Below are 20,390 nucleotides of genomic sequence, written 5' to 3'. Positions count from 1 at the left end.
TTCTGAGATACAAATGTATACTGGCAGTTTAATATCTTGTTGGCTGGTGAGCAGATTCAGAAGAATATGTTGGTGTCTGGCTTTATCTTCATTACAATTACAAGTATGGTATAAAAACTTATATCGTTTAATTGGTGAATTTGATTTAAGCGAACTGAATTTAAAGACTTAGAATAATTATTAATGATGAATAGTAGGGCCTCCCCGAGGTGAAGATTAAAAACAATTTCTGTTATTGAACATTTTGCGATCCACTTTATAATACTACTATTTCTTGAATATTATTTGTTAAACATGTCACAGCTCTATGAAAAGTGGGTTTGAGGTTTCTTTCTACCGATTACAATGCATTGTAATTTAATTTATCAATCATTGGTGTAGGATCAATACGATAAAAAAATTCAGAATTTCTGGTACTGGGAACCTGAATAAAGAAAAAACATTTCATTCTTCAATTCATTCCATTTTTACAAACAGTTTTGTTTTGCTTTCTACGTGTATTTCACCACAACGTTTCTTTACTATTGCATTTGGCACTATTACTGGCGAAAGGATTGGTAATGATGGTTCTTCATTCGATATTCAACCAGTTTCTTTCGGAAAATAGTTTGTCCGAGGCAACTTTGCCCGTGATGCTCGTACTTCCGCGTTTGTATTCTACAGAATAGACGAAGTTATGGATTTTCTGCCGAAAATTATAGCAAGTTTTCGATGTCTCAGGCGCTTTATTCGCTCGAGTTGACCGTCCTAATGTCATGACAGCTACCGTAATCGTATATTCTGCACAAATATGTCGTTTTTCCGGAAGAAATTTGGTGGTGAGTGAGGCCGACCACAGGGGCTCGTTACGATAGCTGGGGGTCCAAAATCATAGATTTGACCCAGTATCCTAGGTACCACCTATAAAAAAAGAAAAGGGAGCTAACATTTTGACATACAAGAATTGACCTTCTCATTTCAACCCCTCATAACTTCGTAACCGATCGACCGATTTACACGAAATTAGATTCGTTTCATTCCCAAGAGGTGCCTTTTTCGTTTGAGACCTTCCCCGATGAAATCGGACCGGAGACGCCCGAGAAATCACGACTCAAATCCGAAAAAACGGGTCAAAATATCCAAAGCCGGAATTACTAGGACGGCTTGAAGTGCTCAATTTCCGACGAAAAACGATGATTTGACGCGGTTCCCGGACGTTAATCTTCACATATCATACATCGCTGGAAAGCTTATGAACTGACCTTATTGAAAGACGCGTTTATTTGATAATCCGTTCCGATACCCGCGACTGGCGAGCTGATAATCCAGATTGATGCGATAAATACGATTTCCAAGTGTATTCCGGCCGCCATTAACTGCGTGACGTCATGAGAAATCCCAGCATGCAACGCTAGATAATTGACATATTCAGTCGACCAATCACGTATCGCGAATTTATCAATCCTCAGAGCCCGTGACGTCACACCCTCAATGGCGGTTCAGTGACGCTTAAAGTGCGTATTTATCGGTTCGGTGCGTATTATCACCTCGCTTGTCGCCGGTTTCGGAACGGATTATCAAATAAACGCATTTTTCAATAAGGTCAGTTCATAAGCTTTCCAGCGATGTATGATATGTGAAGATTAACGTCCGGGAACCGCGTCAACTCATCGTTTTTCGTCGGGAATCGACTACTCCGAGACGTCCTAGTAATTCCGGCTTTGGCTATTTTGACTCGTTTTTTCGGATTTGAGTCGTGATTTCTCGGGTGTCTCTTATCCGATTTTGTCGCGGAAGATCTCAAACGAAAAAGTAACCTCTTAGGAATGAAACGAAACCAATTTCGAGCGAATCGGTCGATGGGTTACGAAGTTATGAGCGATTGAAATGAGAAGGTCAATTCTTGTATGTCAAAATGTTAGCTCCCTTTTCTTTTTTTATAGGTGGTACCTAGGATACTGGGTCAAATCTTTGATTTTGGACCCCCAGCTATCGTAACGAGCCCCTGTGAGGCCGACGAGCGAAAAATACAATCAAAACAAATCGATTTGAAAATTACAGACAGATTTTTGGGGGCGGTTCAACACTACAATGTTGTTCAGTTACTCGCTCCTGGTCTTCTAATGATATTATCAATCATAACATCAGCATGCAAATAATACCCTCATATTCATATTCGTTGTACTAGCCTCTAGTTAGCCTCAATAAAACTAGACCCTAATAAAAAAACATCAATCACACCTGTAGACTTAACTTAACAATATCAGGGGCCAGATGCAACTATAGTTACTCCCATCCCAGTATCCCACATGAGCAAATATCTCCCAAGAACGAGGAGTTGGTAAGCAATTAAATAGTTTTCACATAAAGCTTGTAGGCAAGGCCTTCAAACCTAGCCCATGCAATCTCTATATGCATAGCCTAGTTGGGGAAATTAAAGTTGCATCAGGCCCCTGTGACCACTGGGTTTCCATGATCATTGAAAATCATGGAAAGTCAGAAATATTTTAAAATAGTTTTCCTGGTCTTTAAAATTCGGGAGATTTCTACTCTTCTGCTAAAGTCAGTGAACTGAAAGTCATTCCAGTCCAAACCTTCAATGTCTTGAAGCTTACAAAAAACTTCACTTTTAATGGAAACAAATAATTTTTACATCATGTTAACTATCCGGAATACAGGCTAGATATATAAATACCCTATTTCCAAAATCCTTTAAGATTCTAATTTTTTCATTCATGAGCATGATAGATTCATGCAGATTTCAGCTTTAGGTCCATCTGTTGGAATGAAGTAAGGCTAGAGAAAATTGATACCTTGTTTCTCCGCTCTGCTGAGCTTAAAACTTAACCCAGCCGGCCACCTATCTACCCTGTACATTACTATTTCTAAAATTGAGATCAATTTTACGATAACAGACCCTGCAGCTATAGAAATGAACTGATTACAAATTTTGTCATATTTTGCAAAAATTATCCGGCGGCTGCTGTGGAGAAACAATGTATCATTTTTGTTTAACCTAAATAACCATAATTCTTGCACAAATGATGGCGCTTTGAGCCAATGTTTAAGACAATAGCTTGATTCAATATTCAGCGTATAGATGCCTACCGGTAGGTATAATACTTCATTTATTTCTAGGCAAGTCGTCCAAGAAAAAGTCGCCAGATTCAACATCAGGAAGATTCCCACCTTCGCCTAGCCCGACTGATCTTACAAATGGAGACATGGGTACGAAGAATTTATTTTTGACTTTGAAACAATATATTCATGAATTGTATAATATCTACATCATACATTAATTTTTGAATGAAGATTATTCTGTATATAAAGTTTTATTCGATGATGTCTTATCAGGCGAACCTTCCGATGTTTTGAAGCCCAATTCAAGCTGGGAGAATAAAAGCAAGCATTTACTCGGGCGTTCAGCGAGTTTACAAGATTTCGATACTGGTGACCTAGGTGAGCATCGTGGTTTCCGATAGTCGAAAGTGATAATTTTGTTTTTTGACCTTGCCTTTGATGACCCTGGTTTAGACTCTTATCCATAAATCAGTAGCAGCCTTGTTCGCAATAATACGTGTCATTATCTCTCTTTGAGAAAATGAAATCACATGGCTCCACAATTGATTCTCTGGTTTCTGTTACGAGACCCTTATTTTCATTGTGTCTGTCTGTATGTGTGTCTGGGTCTCTGTCTTACAGCGACTTAGCTTCATTAATAGTGGATCAATCTTGATGAAGCTTTGGTACAATATTAGTTTGGGGATCTTGTCATGCAATGCCAGAAATAGGCCCAGTGCGCCACCTAGTAGTAGAACTTGGAACTTAAAACTTTTCAGCGACACGACCGTGAAGATGACTGACCTCATAACTAAGGAACGAGTTCGAAATTCAAAAAGTTGTCTTGACAAAATTAGCCATTAGCCCTAGATACAACATAGACCTATCCCAGATGAAATGGGAACTAATGCATGGGAATTACCAGATTCAAGCCCGAGAACCATTGTCGCCTGTGGCTAGTTTCCTTAGAATTTCCGAATCGCTTTTATATTTTGCTGGATTTCTGTAAATTAACTTTTGAATGTAGAAATTTAGATGTGCAGTATGAATATGTAATATCATTTATTAGCACGTTGTTCCTATCCATGAGGTAGCTCACAAGATCTCAAACTATTCTATGCTCATAATTTCTTCCATAGCACATAAGAAATTCAGAGATGCTCTTAGGCTAAAAATACACTATATGAACAAAAATAAGCCAAAGTAGTCCCCAATAAGACTTGGCTGACCACGGCCTACCGCATATACCAGATACATTCTACAGAAAAGGCCAACCTACGTTAATCGGTAAAATCGATGTTTTCGTTCATTTCTTCAGCTCTCAATTCAGTGGACATACCGGAAAGTGCATTACGGACTAAATCTAGACTGTCAAAAGCATTTGGCGAAATGCTGAATGACAAAGACGCGTTGCCGTACTTCATACAGTTCATGGACGCGAAGAAATCGCCGCATCTAATCAAATTCTGGCTCGAGTCGGAGAGCTTTCAGGCGTCGACGTGGAGCCGTATACGGTCACATTCCTTGCACTCGATGAGCAAGAGTTCGTTACAGGGTACGACGACCGAACCGTCGCCTGCTGAGACAATGATCGAAACCGCCGCGATCAAATCAGATAGTCCGCCGCCGGATAATATTATCAGCAGCGGTGTCGGCGTCGAACCGAGGACTAACGAGCGGGCCGCTGCCGCCGTGTTGTGCAATAATACGAACGTTATTCTGGCGAATTGCCATCACCGACCGTCGGCCGACTTCGTCATCGACGAGGCGGAAGAAATTTCGGTGAGATCCCCCAGTAGCGAAAATGAAACGGGGATGACAACGGGAACCATTCACCTCGATATAGAAAATGAGGATCATCTCGGCGAAAAATTACGGAAAGGTTTGTAAATTCTCGTACGCCTCACGTAGAGAAAGATCTACATGGTGGTTCCTCCTGTTTTGCCTTTGAGGTCGCCCTTTTTAGCCCACCAGAGAATTTAGTTCCACAGGGCTATTGCATTCACTTCTGGCCCGTCATCCATCTGTACATCTGTCTGTATACAGAATTAAGTTTCTTTTGAAATTTTTCAATGAGCTTTGATGTATGATCTTGATATTTGGTTTGTGTATCTGCCATAGACGTATCTGCAGACCAAAAATTGGCCCTACTGGAATCAAGATTGCTCATTTATTATGCCCATTGTTGTTGGGCAAAATCAGTACTTAAATACATCAGTAGCCGTCTTAGTTTTATCAGTACTAACGCCACTGAGAATTAGGAAGTCAATTATAATTCAGTTGCTTTGTCTCTTATCTAGGTATAGAACACGATGCCATAGCAATCTACTCGAAATATATATCCCTGGATGCCACACATCCTATTGACATATCAGAGGAATTAAGGAATGCAACCATAAGTACGTATGCCTAAGTGTTTTCGACGATCAATGGAGCGTACTTGAATTTGACAAATAAATCATGTAAATTTAATTGTTCGAATACCGGAATTCAAAAATCAAGGGGCCATTGGTATTCGTTTTTTTAATGTGTCAAGCCTTCGTGTGTTGTGTAAAGGAATTATGTTCTCTGGTAGGTAAAATATGCCGAGAAGATGGTCAAGTTGATCCCCACAGTTTTGTCGACTGTCAAAACGTTGTGCTGGATATCATGGACAAAAAGTATGTATTATACCTCCATTAAAATGGCCACCGAAAAGTTATACAAAATGTAGTTTGCTATCAAAAATTGAGGGGCCAGTTGCTTAGTCATGGCTTTGACTTAAGAAAAGTCTAAGACTGACTTCGTTGTATAGCCAATTTAACAACTTAGGCCAGTTTTAAGATTTAAGACCACTTTTGGACTGAGGTCAAAGACTGAGCAACCAGCCCCTGGTCGCGACTGAAAATACTTATTGAAGAAGTTAGACTCAAATACAAGCCTTACACCAAGGGGTCATAATCACAGCTTAGATTTAAGACCAATTTAAGCTGATCTTAGTTCTATTTTATAGCCAATCTGACAACTTAAGACCAGTATAGTAATCATTCCTTTTCTTTTAAGATTTGTCTTCTCTGGGCTTAAGTCGCGACTTTGACTTTTGATTTTTAAAGTAGCCTTACCCGGTGGCGGAGACTAGTATGAATTTTTGCTGATCGCGATTTATCTGTTTCAGTTATTATCCAGAATACATGGAATCAGAATATCATTGTAAATATCAAATCGATGTGCTAACTAGTGGAACTGTGTATCTGGCTGATGTACTTTATAACGATGCTGCTATGTTTTATTTCATGGAGGTATGTACGCATGTGAGTTTCCCCTCCACAGTTCTCCGTCTAAGTTGACGTCTGATCCCTTACTGATAATGATTAGATTTTATCTGTATTTGGAAGATGGCAAAACCGGTTAAACATAATGAATCGTTTAGTAACTAGCAATACTAGCAGTAGACGGACTTAAGCAGTGCCTATTACACAACACACTGGGGTGGAATTTCCAAAAATTTTCTCCAGCACTTTAGGGTATAAATTAGTCAGCACTGAAAGGGGTAAAGATTTCAATTGTTTCTGGATTCCATTTTCCCAGGGTTTAGATTAATCGCACAAATGTCCTATTCTTCACTTGTAAAAATTCTGCCTTACAAGGAGCGGCCGTAGTTGTTTTGAATGAAGACCCTAGCGATGTCTATCGGATGTCAGGCAAATGAAAAAACGAGGACGTATGAATATGTTCAAAACCCTCGGGCAATGGGTGTTGACACGAACGTATATATACATCCAAAACCCTTAGAGAATGGCTGTATTAGACCTAAACATATGCCCGAAACCTTTAAGGGGTTAATGACAAACCCAGTCTAATGTGCTGAAATTTTAAACGTGGAGAATAAAATATTCTACTTAGAAATTGTGCTGTTTTCATTTGATGCATGAGTATTTTAACTATAACTGTGACTCTTTCTTGTAGTTTATGGAAGTTGAAGGTGCTATGGCGTTGCTGGAATTTCTGATGGCTGTCGACAATTTTCAACAACATCTACTGTCGTTACAAGGAAACTACGACGGAATTCAAGCTCAGGACGATGCCATGATTGTTTATGATAAGTATGTACTAATTCTACATACATACACTGCAGTCAAAAGTTCCTTATAACGCCGCCCATCTTCAGAGTTTATTTGTAAATGAATATTTCTCAAATGAACTGAAGATGGGTGGAAGGATTCCATGAAGAAAAAAAAACAACAGTTGTTTGAATTGATATCGTGGGTTTCTCAATGATGTTCATCAAGACTGGAAATCTATCTCAACTACTTACAAGCGGAGTCTACTGTATGGATTTCTAACGCTGATGTATCGCTTGTTTCCGTAGGTATTTTTCGTTACAAGCATCAACGCCGCTCGGTGTGAACGATTCAACCCGTTTCGAGATCGAATCTAATATTTGTCGCGACGGCGGACCTCTGCCCGATTGTTTCGACGTCGCAAAAAATATCGTCCTTCGTCATATAGACAAGGTAAGTTGATCATAAAACTAAGTGAAGTATCGCAAATTCCAATGAATTCGTACCGTTAAGCCTTTTACTGTCATCAAACTCTTTCTCACGGTAGTCATTACGGTGATTCCAAATGACGTCCTTCACTTAGTGAATAGAATTTGAAATACTGAATTTGAAATACAAATTTGGATTCAAAAGGGATGACTTACTTTATGTGATGATTTATCCAATGACCAAACTTTCAGCGAGTTCGACTGTGTTTTACATTGTCTGGAAGTTCGTTGATGAAATATTTTGAACACTGACTGAAAAGTTCATCAAAGTATCTATTCATGCGAAATATGATTTCAGCTAGATTATCATTTGATTTCGTCTTCACGTTTTTCAGCATTACTTCAAAACGTACCTGCGAAGTGAACTGTTTTATAAGTACTTAAACGAACTGATATTGACCGTACAATCGAAAGACGTGGCTTCTACTCCGTTATTGCAGAAGAGACGTGGTAAGTCGCATCCGGTGTAGGCGTTGATAAATGAAATAGATTCCGCTTCAATACTCGATAGCAGGCTAAACTCATTTTAGTCCTACTACCTTATGTATCTTGCAAATCTAGATTAGTCTGAAATGACCAACTTGAACTTTAGCAAACAAATTAATTTCTTACTTGATAATTGAAAATCTCAATATTTTTAGAGAAAAGAATTATGGAATTATGAGTTTTCTCGTATTTGGCGCATAGTAAACCATTGTTTAAAAAAAATGACAAACATGATTAAACTAAATGATATAGGCCAGTAATTTCTGGTCATTGCCAAAATAGGAACTACCCACCAATGAAGAAGAATAATAAGCTACAAGATATCTGAAAGTGGAAATGGTGGCTGACCAAGGAGCTGGTCTCCTAGGGTGGTGTTATCTTTTGCCCAAAGGTCAACTCAATTTAAAGTCAATTCGATTAGTCTCCGGGTTTAAGTTAGCACCAGTCTATAGACCCACCCTGTGAAATTCAAGATATCTTGCTGTGCCGGATGATTTGTCACAGATTGATGCGATGAAGGCTGGGTAAAAACAATGCTCGTCGTTTTCTATGTTTCAGGTAGTGACGCCAGCTCGGAGGTCAGCGTCGGAGCTCAGAGCAACACGAGCGGTAACATTGAGCCGGTAAGCTACTGGAATACTCTACTAGCCGGTACCGATAGCAATCAGGCGCAAATTCGTAAAGTTTTGAAACGACTTACGTACGACCTACGCATCGATACCAGATGCTTCAATCCAGATACATTGTGGGAACGAGAGAATTCAGGGTAAGAATCGAACATTTCGAAGCAAGGCGTACGAATCAGCTTTGGTAGTACACCTGATATTGTGGTTGAATTATAGGACCAGCCACAGATGGGCAGCTGAACGAAACCATCGATTTTTAATGAATTTACTCTATTGACGGATTGCCAAAAAATCCTCTTTGAATGGGGTTTTATATTTTATGATCACATTAATAGCAAAGTTGTAGATTATAATGCTTTCTATGATTATAGTGATTTTGATGGTCATTGGCTTCTGCATACATTCACCAGGGGGCGTTGAATGGTGAAATTATGTAGTATTCCATATAGAAATCTATGCGTTTTTTTAATCACAATCATCGCTTAGATGTAGCATACGATATGTGCTGTGATTGTGGCAAGTTTCAAGGTCATTTGTATATGAATGTTCATATCAGGGGTGTTGAATATTGAAATTGTCAGATTGTCGAGTATTTTAGAGCACTTTTCATTCAAGTGGGCTTGGTTTCCCTGGACCCCTAGTATTCGGAAACCTGGCCTTAGGATTTTGATCGTAATAAATGAAAAACTGACAAGTTCGAACTAATTTTTTCTTTAATAGGAAAATAACGCTGGGTAAAGTCGACCAGTACGGGCAGTTTACTTCAGAATTCGATCATGAACCAGACCATGACAAAAAAGGTGCGCATATATCTCTATGAATTATACGTTATTTCAATTGTGCAAAAATGAAGAAAAAGTGTTCGAATGTTCATATGCGATTATTGAATACCAGTTTGTTTCGTTTTTGGAGCCCAGTTTAACTAATTGGTTTTACTGCATCGAAGATAGGCTCAGTTGATGCTGTTGCTTACTTAAAATTTTCAAATAAAGCCAACAATTAAAACTTTTGATTGATCATTAAATCATCATCTAAAGCTTAGATAAATCTTCTGTCATCTGGCCTAGAATGTAAGAGATACCAATTCATATGTATTTATAGATATTGGTATTGATAAATGAATTAATACGGTTGAGAAATTCAGATTAAATATCATATTTTACATACATTTGTGTATATTGTGGAACCCTGATAGATATCTGTATCAGATCAAGAATCTTGATTAAATCGATCCCAGATTAAGCGTATTATAGATTAAGCTATTGTATATTTGAAAATTGTATTGTATTTGAATTATTGAATTCATTGAGAACTAGAATGATGTCACTAATTATAAGAAAGTGTAGTATTAGGTTAGATATCATAATCCATATAAAATAGAGGCAAGAAATCCTACATTTACTTATATTCATTTACCCTATTTATTTCAAACTTTGCCGATTGTGATTTGTATTTTTGTTTGAACCTTTCCCTTCTAGCGAATGGCTTATTTTCGAACAAAAAGAAGAAAGATAAAGAAAAGGTACATCGTATTGTTATGATTATTATTTTACTCATTTAAATGCGCTTCACTTCTGACTTAGTATCTCTGTCCCATCCTAGTTGACTGGGGCTCACCGGAGATATTCAGAAATCGTGTTTCAGTTAGTTATTGATTTCTACTGTCAGGCGAATATGCAATAGGAAATTTGATTAGTTCATCACATGCGCCATGACATGTGAAGCTTCGCCAAACAGCTGCTAACTTGTTGCTCTATTAGCTTTTTGGAAATTTGTTGCTCGCCCACAGATTTCATAGTCCTGATGTGTCTGCCCTGTGTGTAGCTGGAAATACAGTCAAGTTCATATCATTTTGCATAGCATTAGGTGAAATAGGAAATGTGTGAATGTTTCATTTTATCAAATTAAGAACATGATTATTTGAGGCATGCTTACCTGGCAAGTGATGAATTCCCACCTAAAATTAGTGCTAGATTATACCTGCAATCGAATGTATTCATGTTTTTTACTACTCGAAAATACGTATAATTCTTTACTAATAAAATTTCATTTTCATTAGGAGAGTGAACTAATTTCAAAGGAATGAAGAATTAAATGAATATACAAATTAATGAGCTACGAATTAAGTGGACTTGACTGTAATAGAAAGACATTTTCAGTCGAAGTTTATCTGGGGTAGTAACAATGGTATAATCATGGTATTTCTGTTTTTGAATTTCTGAACAGGCTCAAGAAGACATGGCGTGGCAAATTGCTCAGATGATAGTACGTGATGTGACCAGTGTTTCAAGTCAATCATACGAGGGCGATGAAGATTCCTAGGTATTGGTAATACTTTCTTTGAATGCGGAAAAGGGTTCCTACTTAGTCTTGGGTTAAGTGGAGGAAATGAGCATACCAAGTAATTAATTGTCTTAGAGTCTTGCCCTAGAACATGACTAGTACCGGCACTGGATTGCTTTGTTATGGCTCCTCGAACTATATATTTAGCCAAAGCATCGTAAACAAAAATTACTCATTCTGTTGACTACAATATGCTTTTCTTTTTAGCCAAATGACAACACGAAAAGCACCAGGAACCTCAGATCTAAAGCGATCCGTTGATATGAACTCTTTGATTCCGATATAGTGTATGTAATGTCTCGTAGAAATGAAAAGCAGCAGCAACAGCACTCACTATACACCAGCGGCCAGTTGCTCAAACGTTGGTTAAAGATAACTGGTGGATAGATACCATAGTAACAATGAACTTTTCACTATCCATTGGTTAACTCGAGCTTATGTTTTAGCAACTGGCTCCAGGAGAATTTCACGTGTCAAATAATCATTCCCAGTTGTGAATGTTCTTCAGATTATGCATCGCGATATATTTTATATCAGTTAATTACCGGTACATTTAACGTATAAACGGATATTAGATAATGAGCTTAGTGAATAGAAAGTTCACTAAAAAAAAGTTCATAGAACAGTGGCAATGAGTGTTGAACTTGTGTGGAACAACAAATTGTGCCTCCTGGACCCAGTTCCACAGTTGTGAGTTAGAGTTAACTCTGAGTTAAAGTTAGTTCATTTTCAATGTTTTAACCCAGGGTCAAATCTTAACTCAGAACTGTGGAACTGGACCCAGAAGGCTAGGTGACATTCTGGCAAACTCGACACCACACAAAAGTACGGTGGTACTTCGTAAGCCCTGAATCTTGAGACGCCGCTAATTAATTACCGGTACATTTAACGTATAAACGGATATTAGATAATGAGCTTAGTGAATAGAAAGTTCACTAAAAAAAAGTTCATAGAACAGTGGCAATGAGTGTTGAACTTGTGTGGAACAACAAATTGTGCCTCCTGGACCCAGTTCCACAGTTGTGAGTTAGAGTTAACTCTGAGTTAAAGTTAGTTCATTTTCAATGTTTTAACCCAGGGTCAAATCTTAACTCAGAACTGTGGAACTGGACCCAGAAGGCTAGGTGACATTCTGGCAAACTCGACACCACACAAAAGTACGGTGGTACTTCGTAAGCCCTGAATCTTGAGACGCCGCTAATTAATTAACCTCTCCATTACCGATACTTTATTGCCAGCATAATTTCCATTATCGAAATTTATATACACCGTATTACGTGTACCACGAGTAGATAGCATAATATGTGAAATGAAATAGCTGTGTTATATTGATTTGAATCATTGAATTTTTCATCACAATTTAATCAGAAACTTGTAGTAAAATTCATTCGCAATGATTAGCACTTAAGTCAATTAACTTATTTATACTATTAGGCTACCGGGGCCAGTTGCACTGTCAATTCTTAGATTTAAGACCATCTTGGTTCTATTACCGAGCTAACAACTGAAGACCAGTCTTGAAATTTAAGGCCACTTTCAGACTTGAATCATGACTGCGCAATGGGATTGTTTCCCTAGCACACGTGTCTGGGCCACAATTACAATCAAAGGATTAAATCTATCTCAAAATTTGTATTAGTTTTGTTAGAAAGAATAAGAAATTAACTAATGTATCTAGTCTTGAATATAATATCTACATCGATAAATGAAATGTGTAAACCATTATCAAATGAACTAAGATATTTTCATATAGATTTTGTCGATAAAGTTAATCTAAAGCAATTCCACGATTAAGTATCATATTTGATATAACACTATATCCGTGTTGAGACGATAATGAAGAGAATCCCACAATGATAATAATGAAAACAATCCGAAAATGAAACGTTGAATGATTTACTAGCTCCATTTATATTTTCGCAACTGTTTTTCATTATTATTGTGGGATTCTCTCTACATTATCCACGATTAATTGTTTTGAAGGGCTGAATTACGCGTACGTTTTCGGATTGTTTAGGATGTGTAAGCGGCTGGGTACCCTACTCTGCCCATAGAATCATTATCATGTGATATATATTGCGTTTTCTTGAGTGGAAATTGTGATACAATTGTTTATACCGTATGGCAGCTGGATGAAGCGCGGGCGTCACCAGAGCGGGGGTCTTGTATTGGTTCCGACCCCCCCCCCTCTAAAAGTCCTAATGTGGCGCTATATAGAGAATCCCACATTGATATTATGAGAAAGGTGAAGTCCGAAAAGTTTCCTTAAAGCTGATAATTAATTAATTCGACGTTTCGGCTATAACCTACTTCATCTTCAGGAATGGAAACTTCAGGTCATTCCTGAAGACGACTATCAGGTTATAGTCGAAACGTCGAATCAATGAATTATTAGCTGAAAAGAAACTTTTCCAACTTCATCTTTCTCATTATATCAATGTGGGATTCTCAATATATCGTCACAACAGGGATCTAGCGTTTCACCAATGGTTATCCTAGTGACGCCCCTGCGTAGAGAACGAATATATTTTGATTGAACGCGCGAAGTGTGATGATCTATCTACTTTCGACGGCCATCTTGCCTCTGCAGCCATGGGAAGCCCGTCGTTCTAAGCAATTTACAGATTAAAAGACTTAGGAATAACCATTCTAAGGAATACCTTAATTAGTCAGGATTAGTGATGTTGTTGCAGTAGAGATTTACATCGACAAATCATGATAGAAACGCGTACGAATCAGTTTCATGGATAAGAAACTAAAATTGTGAGAAAAAGACTAAATGCTGTGTTTGGTACTGGCCTATAATGTTCACAAGCTTTTGAATTAGCAATTGAATCACTGATGGTTAAAGAAATGAAGCTGTTTTCAAGAAATTATTATAAACTAAAATGTTTGTGCTACAGCCCTCAGCCATTAAAAGGCATTAGTTTTTCCTAGTTTTGGAATGTCGATGCCGGCTATTTAGTGATATATATATATATATATATATATATATATATATATATATATATATATATATATATATATATATATATATATATATATATATATATATATATATATATATATATATATATATATATATATATATATATATATATATATATATATATATATATATATATATATATATATATATATATATATATATATATATATATATATATATATATATATATATATATATATATATATATATATATATATATATATATATATATATATATATATATATATATATATATATATATATATATATATATATATATATATATATATATATATATATATATATATATATATATATATATATATATATATATATATATATATATATATATATATATATATATATATATATATATATATATATATATATATATATATATATATATATATATATATATATATATATATATATATATATATATATATATATATATATATATATATATATATATATATATATATATATATATATATATATATATATATACGTGTAAATATGTCTTGAGTGATAAATGTGTATAGAATAAGATATTATTGTACATTGTATGAAAATATGATTTAATGTACATAACATTTATATTAAGATAATAAAGATATGTCATATTGCTAAGTAATTAAGACGTTTTCGTTTTCATTAGCCATTTTACATTGGGAAGAAACGCTGAAACACAGAAATAAACATGTTTGATCTCGGAAGAAACGTTGTTCTCGACTCTGTGTTTCCCGTAAACGCACACTACACAGGGAAACGCTCGAAAACATGTTTTCCGTTTCCTCAGTAGGAGTCCACTGTAAAACCACTCGTTTGTAAACAGTGACTTTTTGCAAGTAACTCCGGAACAGCTACTCTCAAAACACATTGTTTCCATCATAAGTCAACTATTGAAAAGTAACCATTTTGAGATCGCTTGCCAGATTCCCTGTGATAAATAGAAACATATGCTTCAGAATTCCCAGGATATTAAAATTCCACTTTTTTAGAAATGTTCCACCCATGAAAACCGAGCCCCTCAAAACCATGGCTGGCTTCGGCTACGGATTGGACATAGATGAGCGCGTTATCCAAGATTGTACGTCGTTGGTTAGAGGTATTTTATCATTATAGGTACAGTCGACCCCCGATATACCGCCCACATGGCGCGGAACGATTTTGGTGGTACAGAGATTACGGCCTATATAGGGAGCGTTTTACTATGTATTTGTATAAGAGATGTACATTGAGAAACCCTGGCGGTAGGTGGGGGTGGCGGTATATGGGAGGGTGGTATATTTTACAGTTTGTCATACAGTCGCTTCTTGCACAACGTGGTGAATAAGAATACCGATATTCCAATTGATTCAGATTTTATTTTTAGGCCTAGTTGTTCGATGTCCTGTAGGCCTATATGGATGCAACGAAGATTATTCGCCTAATTTTTCTTTTCACCTTGTAAAGTTCTATAAGAAAATGTTACGGGATATATCGAACCGAATTTTCTGATGCCCTGGCGCTATGCTCCACGAATAAGTTATAAGATGCAAGCACGTGATAACAACAAACTAGGCCTATATGCACCGATATGAAGATGATTTAAGTAGTTGAATTCTCTTCACCTGTAAAATTCACTGTTGTTTTACTGGAATCCTGCAACGGACTTAAGCGCAGAAATATTCGCGAATTTTTCCCATCCCATTAAAAGATATATGTGAAAATTAACGACATAGTTACAAACCGGGCTGGGTTTCATAGATGTGGAAGAAAAATAGTTCCTGGGAACATTTTGAAATTTGTCATTTATTACCACGGTTTCTCAATGTAACCATGGTGGTTGTCACCCAGATTGAGGATTTACCCATAGGAATAACTTTGATATACTCAGTCTATGAAACCAGGCCCTGGATTTACTCAATACGTCATATACGAAGTTTTTCTGTTTCGCGGGTAATGGTAAGAATGCTGCAATCGAAGTCGGAAGTGTGAAAATGGCAAATGCGAGTGAAACAGTTACAAGCATTGTTGTGGTGCGTTTAGATTTTGTTGTTTTCTGATCAAAGGTAACCAACCATGAACCCCTGAATAACTGAGCTATTATAACCGAATTCGATGTTAACGGCAGAAAGTAAACGTATATGGCACATGTGTTAAAAAAAGTCCCATTGCAAATTCGTAGACTAGATAACTGATGAGTGACTTCATGATGAATATCGGACCGATGTTTAAACGCAAGAGAACGTCGTATTCTCTGTTTTTAGTTCTAAATTTCTGAAAAACGCTTAGCTTTTGAATTTGTACATATGGTGGGTATTTCTATTTAAAAAACGATTTTCATGACACACCTCATCGGTACTAACCAGAGTTTCACTTGAAAAACAATTAACGCATGCAAATAAGTATTAAATAGATACTTGGTTAACATGCTCTAATAACTCCATGTATTCAAAACACAAAAACGTACGAAATTTATGGGGCGAAAAAAGTGCATCCCATGGTTGCTTATTCAGGCCATACAAAAATATTTTCTGTGCGGCTAGAGGAACGATAACATTTTTTATCGCTCTTCTAGCCTAGCCGTATAGAAACATTTTTTAGTATGGCCCGAATCAGCCACCACAGTATCCTTTTATTTTGATCGAAATTAGCATGTCCTTATCATCATATCATTATCATATCACGTACTATCTATCTACGCTACTATGCTAATAAGTGAATTCGAAACATTTGTGATTTTTTCTTGTGATTTAGCAAAAATAGGCAACTAAACCATGACTATTCCAAAACTTTTGAAAGGATAGTAGTTCATGTATCTACCATGAAAACCTATTTTGTCTAAAATGTGGAGATTAGTATGTTACTGTGGTATTTTGAAGTCCATAACGCTAAAAATACGAGTATCGTCATCGCGACTATTTGACGTTTGGTTGAGCGAAATATTTCCACGGGCGACGCTTAGTCGAGTGTCTCTGATTAACTTCGTTGAAACAGCAATTGACGAAGTTACCAATCACACCTAATGAATTTAGGCTCGCCCCTCATTCCTCGTCGTCGTCGAATACGGCGCAAATGTGCAGCAACAAGGCGAGTGGCTAATTCAATTACCACGCCGATGCCACTCAAAGAAACGAACGTTATATCGCGCACATGCATGTACAACGAATTGTACATCGAATTGTACATCGAATTGTAGATACACAAGGCTCAATCAGCAAATCAAGCCAGTCAATACGGAGCAAGAACCGAGGGTCCGATTTTTTAAAAAAGATTTGAGGTTCATCTTAGATCGATATTGACAACATAATCTGCCGCAATGAAATGATTAGATACAATTTAGAGTCTTGTTGGCTATGAGCGGAGATGCTTCACATATAATAACAGTAGTAATAACATATAATTCACATTATTTTTTTCAGGTCGGTCCAAAATAGGGTTTTGCAAACTCACCTGTCAGCCGAACGAGCCAATCAAAAGTCATTGAAGAACAGCAATATACCTGCTTGTCACTTCTTTTTCAATATAGATACTAGGCCTATACGTCCTTTATTCTGATATCTTGAAATACCATAAAGGTTGTCGATGAATAAAGTTTTTCAGATTTCCTAGATCTTGATATGCATATTAAAGAGTGAGGTTTTCATTCAGCGTGATGTTTTTGACGCTACTATGTTGTTCCAAGAATTCAGAGGAACGGATATTAATGTAATCAAATTTTCTAGATCTTGATTTGTTACAGAGTGATGTTTTTTGTTCAATGAAATGTATCGAACTACGATCGCCTTCTAAGCTAATCTATCAACTTCGACCGACGTAGAAATGATGGATGTCATTTTTCTCCGCTGAATGGCAGACAAAACGAAAGTATTATTTTGTACCAACTCGACTAGTGTCAAATGTAGTTCCTTTTGTAATCAATCAGTTTAAAAAGCATACGAACGCAGTTATAATCAATCTCATTTTTTGACAGACGGCATGCTTTCTTATTCGTTTGTCGGTTGACGCTATGCCGAACTCTTACCGGTGTTTCCTCTTTAATACCGCATCGATTTATCGGCGTCAAATAAAATCTCTGACACCCGCATTCTCGGCCGAGCGTGACGCAGAAAATTTCATTAAATCCACAACAAAAGTTGCGCGCCCACATCCAACCTACCCCGTACCCCCGGATCGATACTTAATCTAAATGGATGTTTTATAGAGCACAAAATGTTGTCGGCATCGGCTAAATGGTAAATCAATAACTTAATGTTGTTCGGGGATTTTCTACGTGTCGTTTAGCTGCCCCGAATCTTGAGATTAAAACAAGCGTTCCGCCGAATATGAAAGATATTGACGATGGTATCGTTGATATACAACCATGTCTGACTTGAACGCAATATTAACCACCACTGCCAGAACATCGAAACTACAGGGCCCGGTTTCATAGACCGATATTATCTTTAACCCAGGGGTTAATCAACTAAAATGATTTGAGTTGATATGAATTTGGTTAACTGGATCAAAATGAATTAGGTTAACTCCCAGGATAAAGAAAACCAGTCTATAAAACCGACCTCACAGAAGTAATCGAAATGTAATAGAAAATAGTGATCGCTAGAGTTAGCGAGACGTTTTTAGAATTGACAACGTTCTCAGTTTTCGGCTGGATCTTCACTCAACCATCAAAGAAACTTCTTACAAGCGGATTTAATTAGTTTTGCTCGAAGCCAGCGAAGACGCGTTTAAACTCGGGGAAGCTCTAATTAAAAATGATGGATTGCTGCGGGTTATAGGTGATAGATTATTGGTTCCCTGCGTTTGCTGCATGGTTTCGAATCAGAATTCATTACCAAAGAATATCTTATCTATTTTAAATGCGATTTCAAGTCACTCTTTTGTTGAACAGTCATATGTCTTTCTGATAAGGCTACAAAATTGATACACTGTTTCTCCTTTCTGCTTAGCTTAAAAGTTGACCCCAGCCGGCCTCCAATCTACCCTGTACAATACTTCTTTTAAATCATTATCAATTTTACCATAACAGACCCGACAGCTATAAAAATGAGCTGATTGCTAATTTCATCGAACTTTACAAAAATTACCCGGCCGATTAGGAAAAACAAGGTACATGTATCATTTTAGTTTAGTCTAAATGTTGCATCATCGGTATATAAAGGATGTTCGTATCGAAAACCGAATACAGTTTCTATTTCAGTGTATGTTAGCGAGTTTCCTTACTTGTCGATGATCCGAACGAGGTGACTATACACTCGGGACTCATCAGACAGGAATTACCTTTAGAGATGAAACGCCAAAACCACGTTTCAAGTCTTCTTGCTAGGCAGAGAAATTCTTCCGCAAGACAGGTTTGTTGACGTATATGGTAGCGATGAAAGTTAGCTGGGGAAATTTCTCTTAAGTTTTTGACTGAAAATATTTAGTAATTTGATTGATAGGTAAGGTAAAACCAAACCTCATACCTAACGAATCGTAGATAAATTTGCTGTGTTTTCGTACATATATTAGTATGACTTGTACATCCTTTTTTTGGTCATAGCTGGATTTCATGTTCTTTCCCTCGGTTTCGCCTGAATAATCGGGAAAATGTCTCTTTTAACGAATTTGTTCTCGGAGTCTGTCCTCTTGTCCGTAATCCATGCCATATCAAATAACGAAATATTAGACGACAGATTTTAGACTTAATGTACCTGCTACAAGAAGATTTGCGACGAGAAATTATGTTTACTTAGGATACGTGTCGAACGCTGAAACACCGCTAAACATCGCGAAAACCGTCGTTTCATATTACGGGGAACATTTCGAGCAAATATCGAGACATAAAAATTAAGAAGGATATCGGAATTTCACATTTTCATACATTTGAACCCATTGGAAAATCGACTGAAATGAGATATCGGCACAATCCAGATGGCACTACAATACACTCAGTTGTACGTAGTGAAACTTAGTTTAATTTCAATGAACTTTGAACTGGATAGGCTCCCAAATGGAAATGTTGTCAAATGAGTCATCAAAAAGATAAAAGAACGACGTTCCCAATAAGTGTATGGTAGTTTTATCAGCTATTGAGAAAAGTTGACTCAAATCTAATTGAAATGTAGAAGAAATTGAAGCGCGGTAACCGAGTAATCACTAGCGAACCTGGCGGGTCCTCGCCTGCCATACGTGGAATCCTCGATTGCCACAATAGCGGTGCGGGTGCCCCATTGTGAATGGCGATTGAGATTCTGTTTTGAAATATGATGATATATTCGATGTAATGCTGCAAATCCATATTTATTACAATTCCGTTGTTTGACATTTTAAACTCTTCCTCCTGCCAAAATTCCTCTATGCAGGGCATGTGACATTGGAACCAGAATATTTGATCTAACAAAACGGCTGGAAA

The 20,390-nt window shown here is 37.0% G+C and overlaps 1 protein-coding gene across 1 annotated transcript; it reads left to right on the top strand.

Annotated features, from left to right (window-relative positions):
• The first annotated feature begins 669 nt into the window (after nucleotides 1-669).
• LOC141900483 (A-kinase anchor protein 10, mitochondrial-like) lies at nucleotides 670-13,974 on the top strand. Its single transcript, XM_074787400.1, has 15 exons — nucleotides 670-818; nucleotides 3,118-3,207; nucleotides 3,334-3,438; nucleotides 4,358-4,921; nucleotides 5,340-5,438; nucleotides 5,615-5,699; nucleotides 6,194-6,317; nucleotides 6,985-7,121; nucleotides 7,388-7,532; nucleotides 7,903-8,017; nucleotides 8,612-8,819; nucleotides 9,400-9,479; nucleotides 10,158-10,201; nucleotides 10,906-11,001; nucleotides 11,230-13,974. Exons 1-14 carry the CDS (start codon nucleotides 791-793, stop codon nucleotides 10,999-11,001), a joined length of 1,920 nt encoding a protein of 639 aa, XP_074643501.1. The 5' UTR covers nucleotides 670-790; the 3' UTR covers nucleotides 11,230-13,974.
• Nucleotides 13,975-20,390: the final 6,416 nt, after the last annotated feature.

This window comes from Tubulanus polymorphus, chromosome 2, assembly GCF_964204645.1.
Source record: "Tubulanus polymorphus chromosome 2, tnTubPoly1.2, whole genome shotgun sequence".
In the NCBI taxonomy this organism is placed as follows: Eukaryota; Metazoa; Nemertea; class Palaeonemertea; order Tubulaniformes; family Tubulanidae; genus Tubulanus; species Tubulanus polymorphus.
Note: the sequence above shows the minus strand (reverse complement) of the source record. Positions and strands in the feature narration are given on the sequence as shown.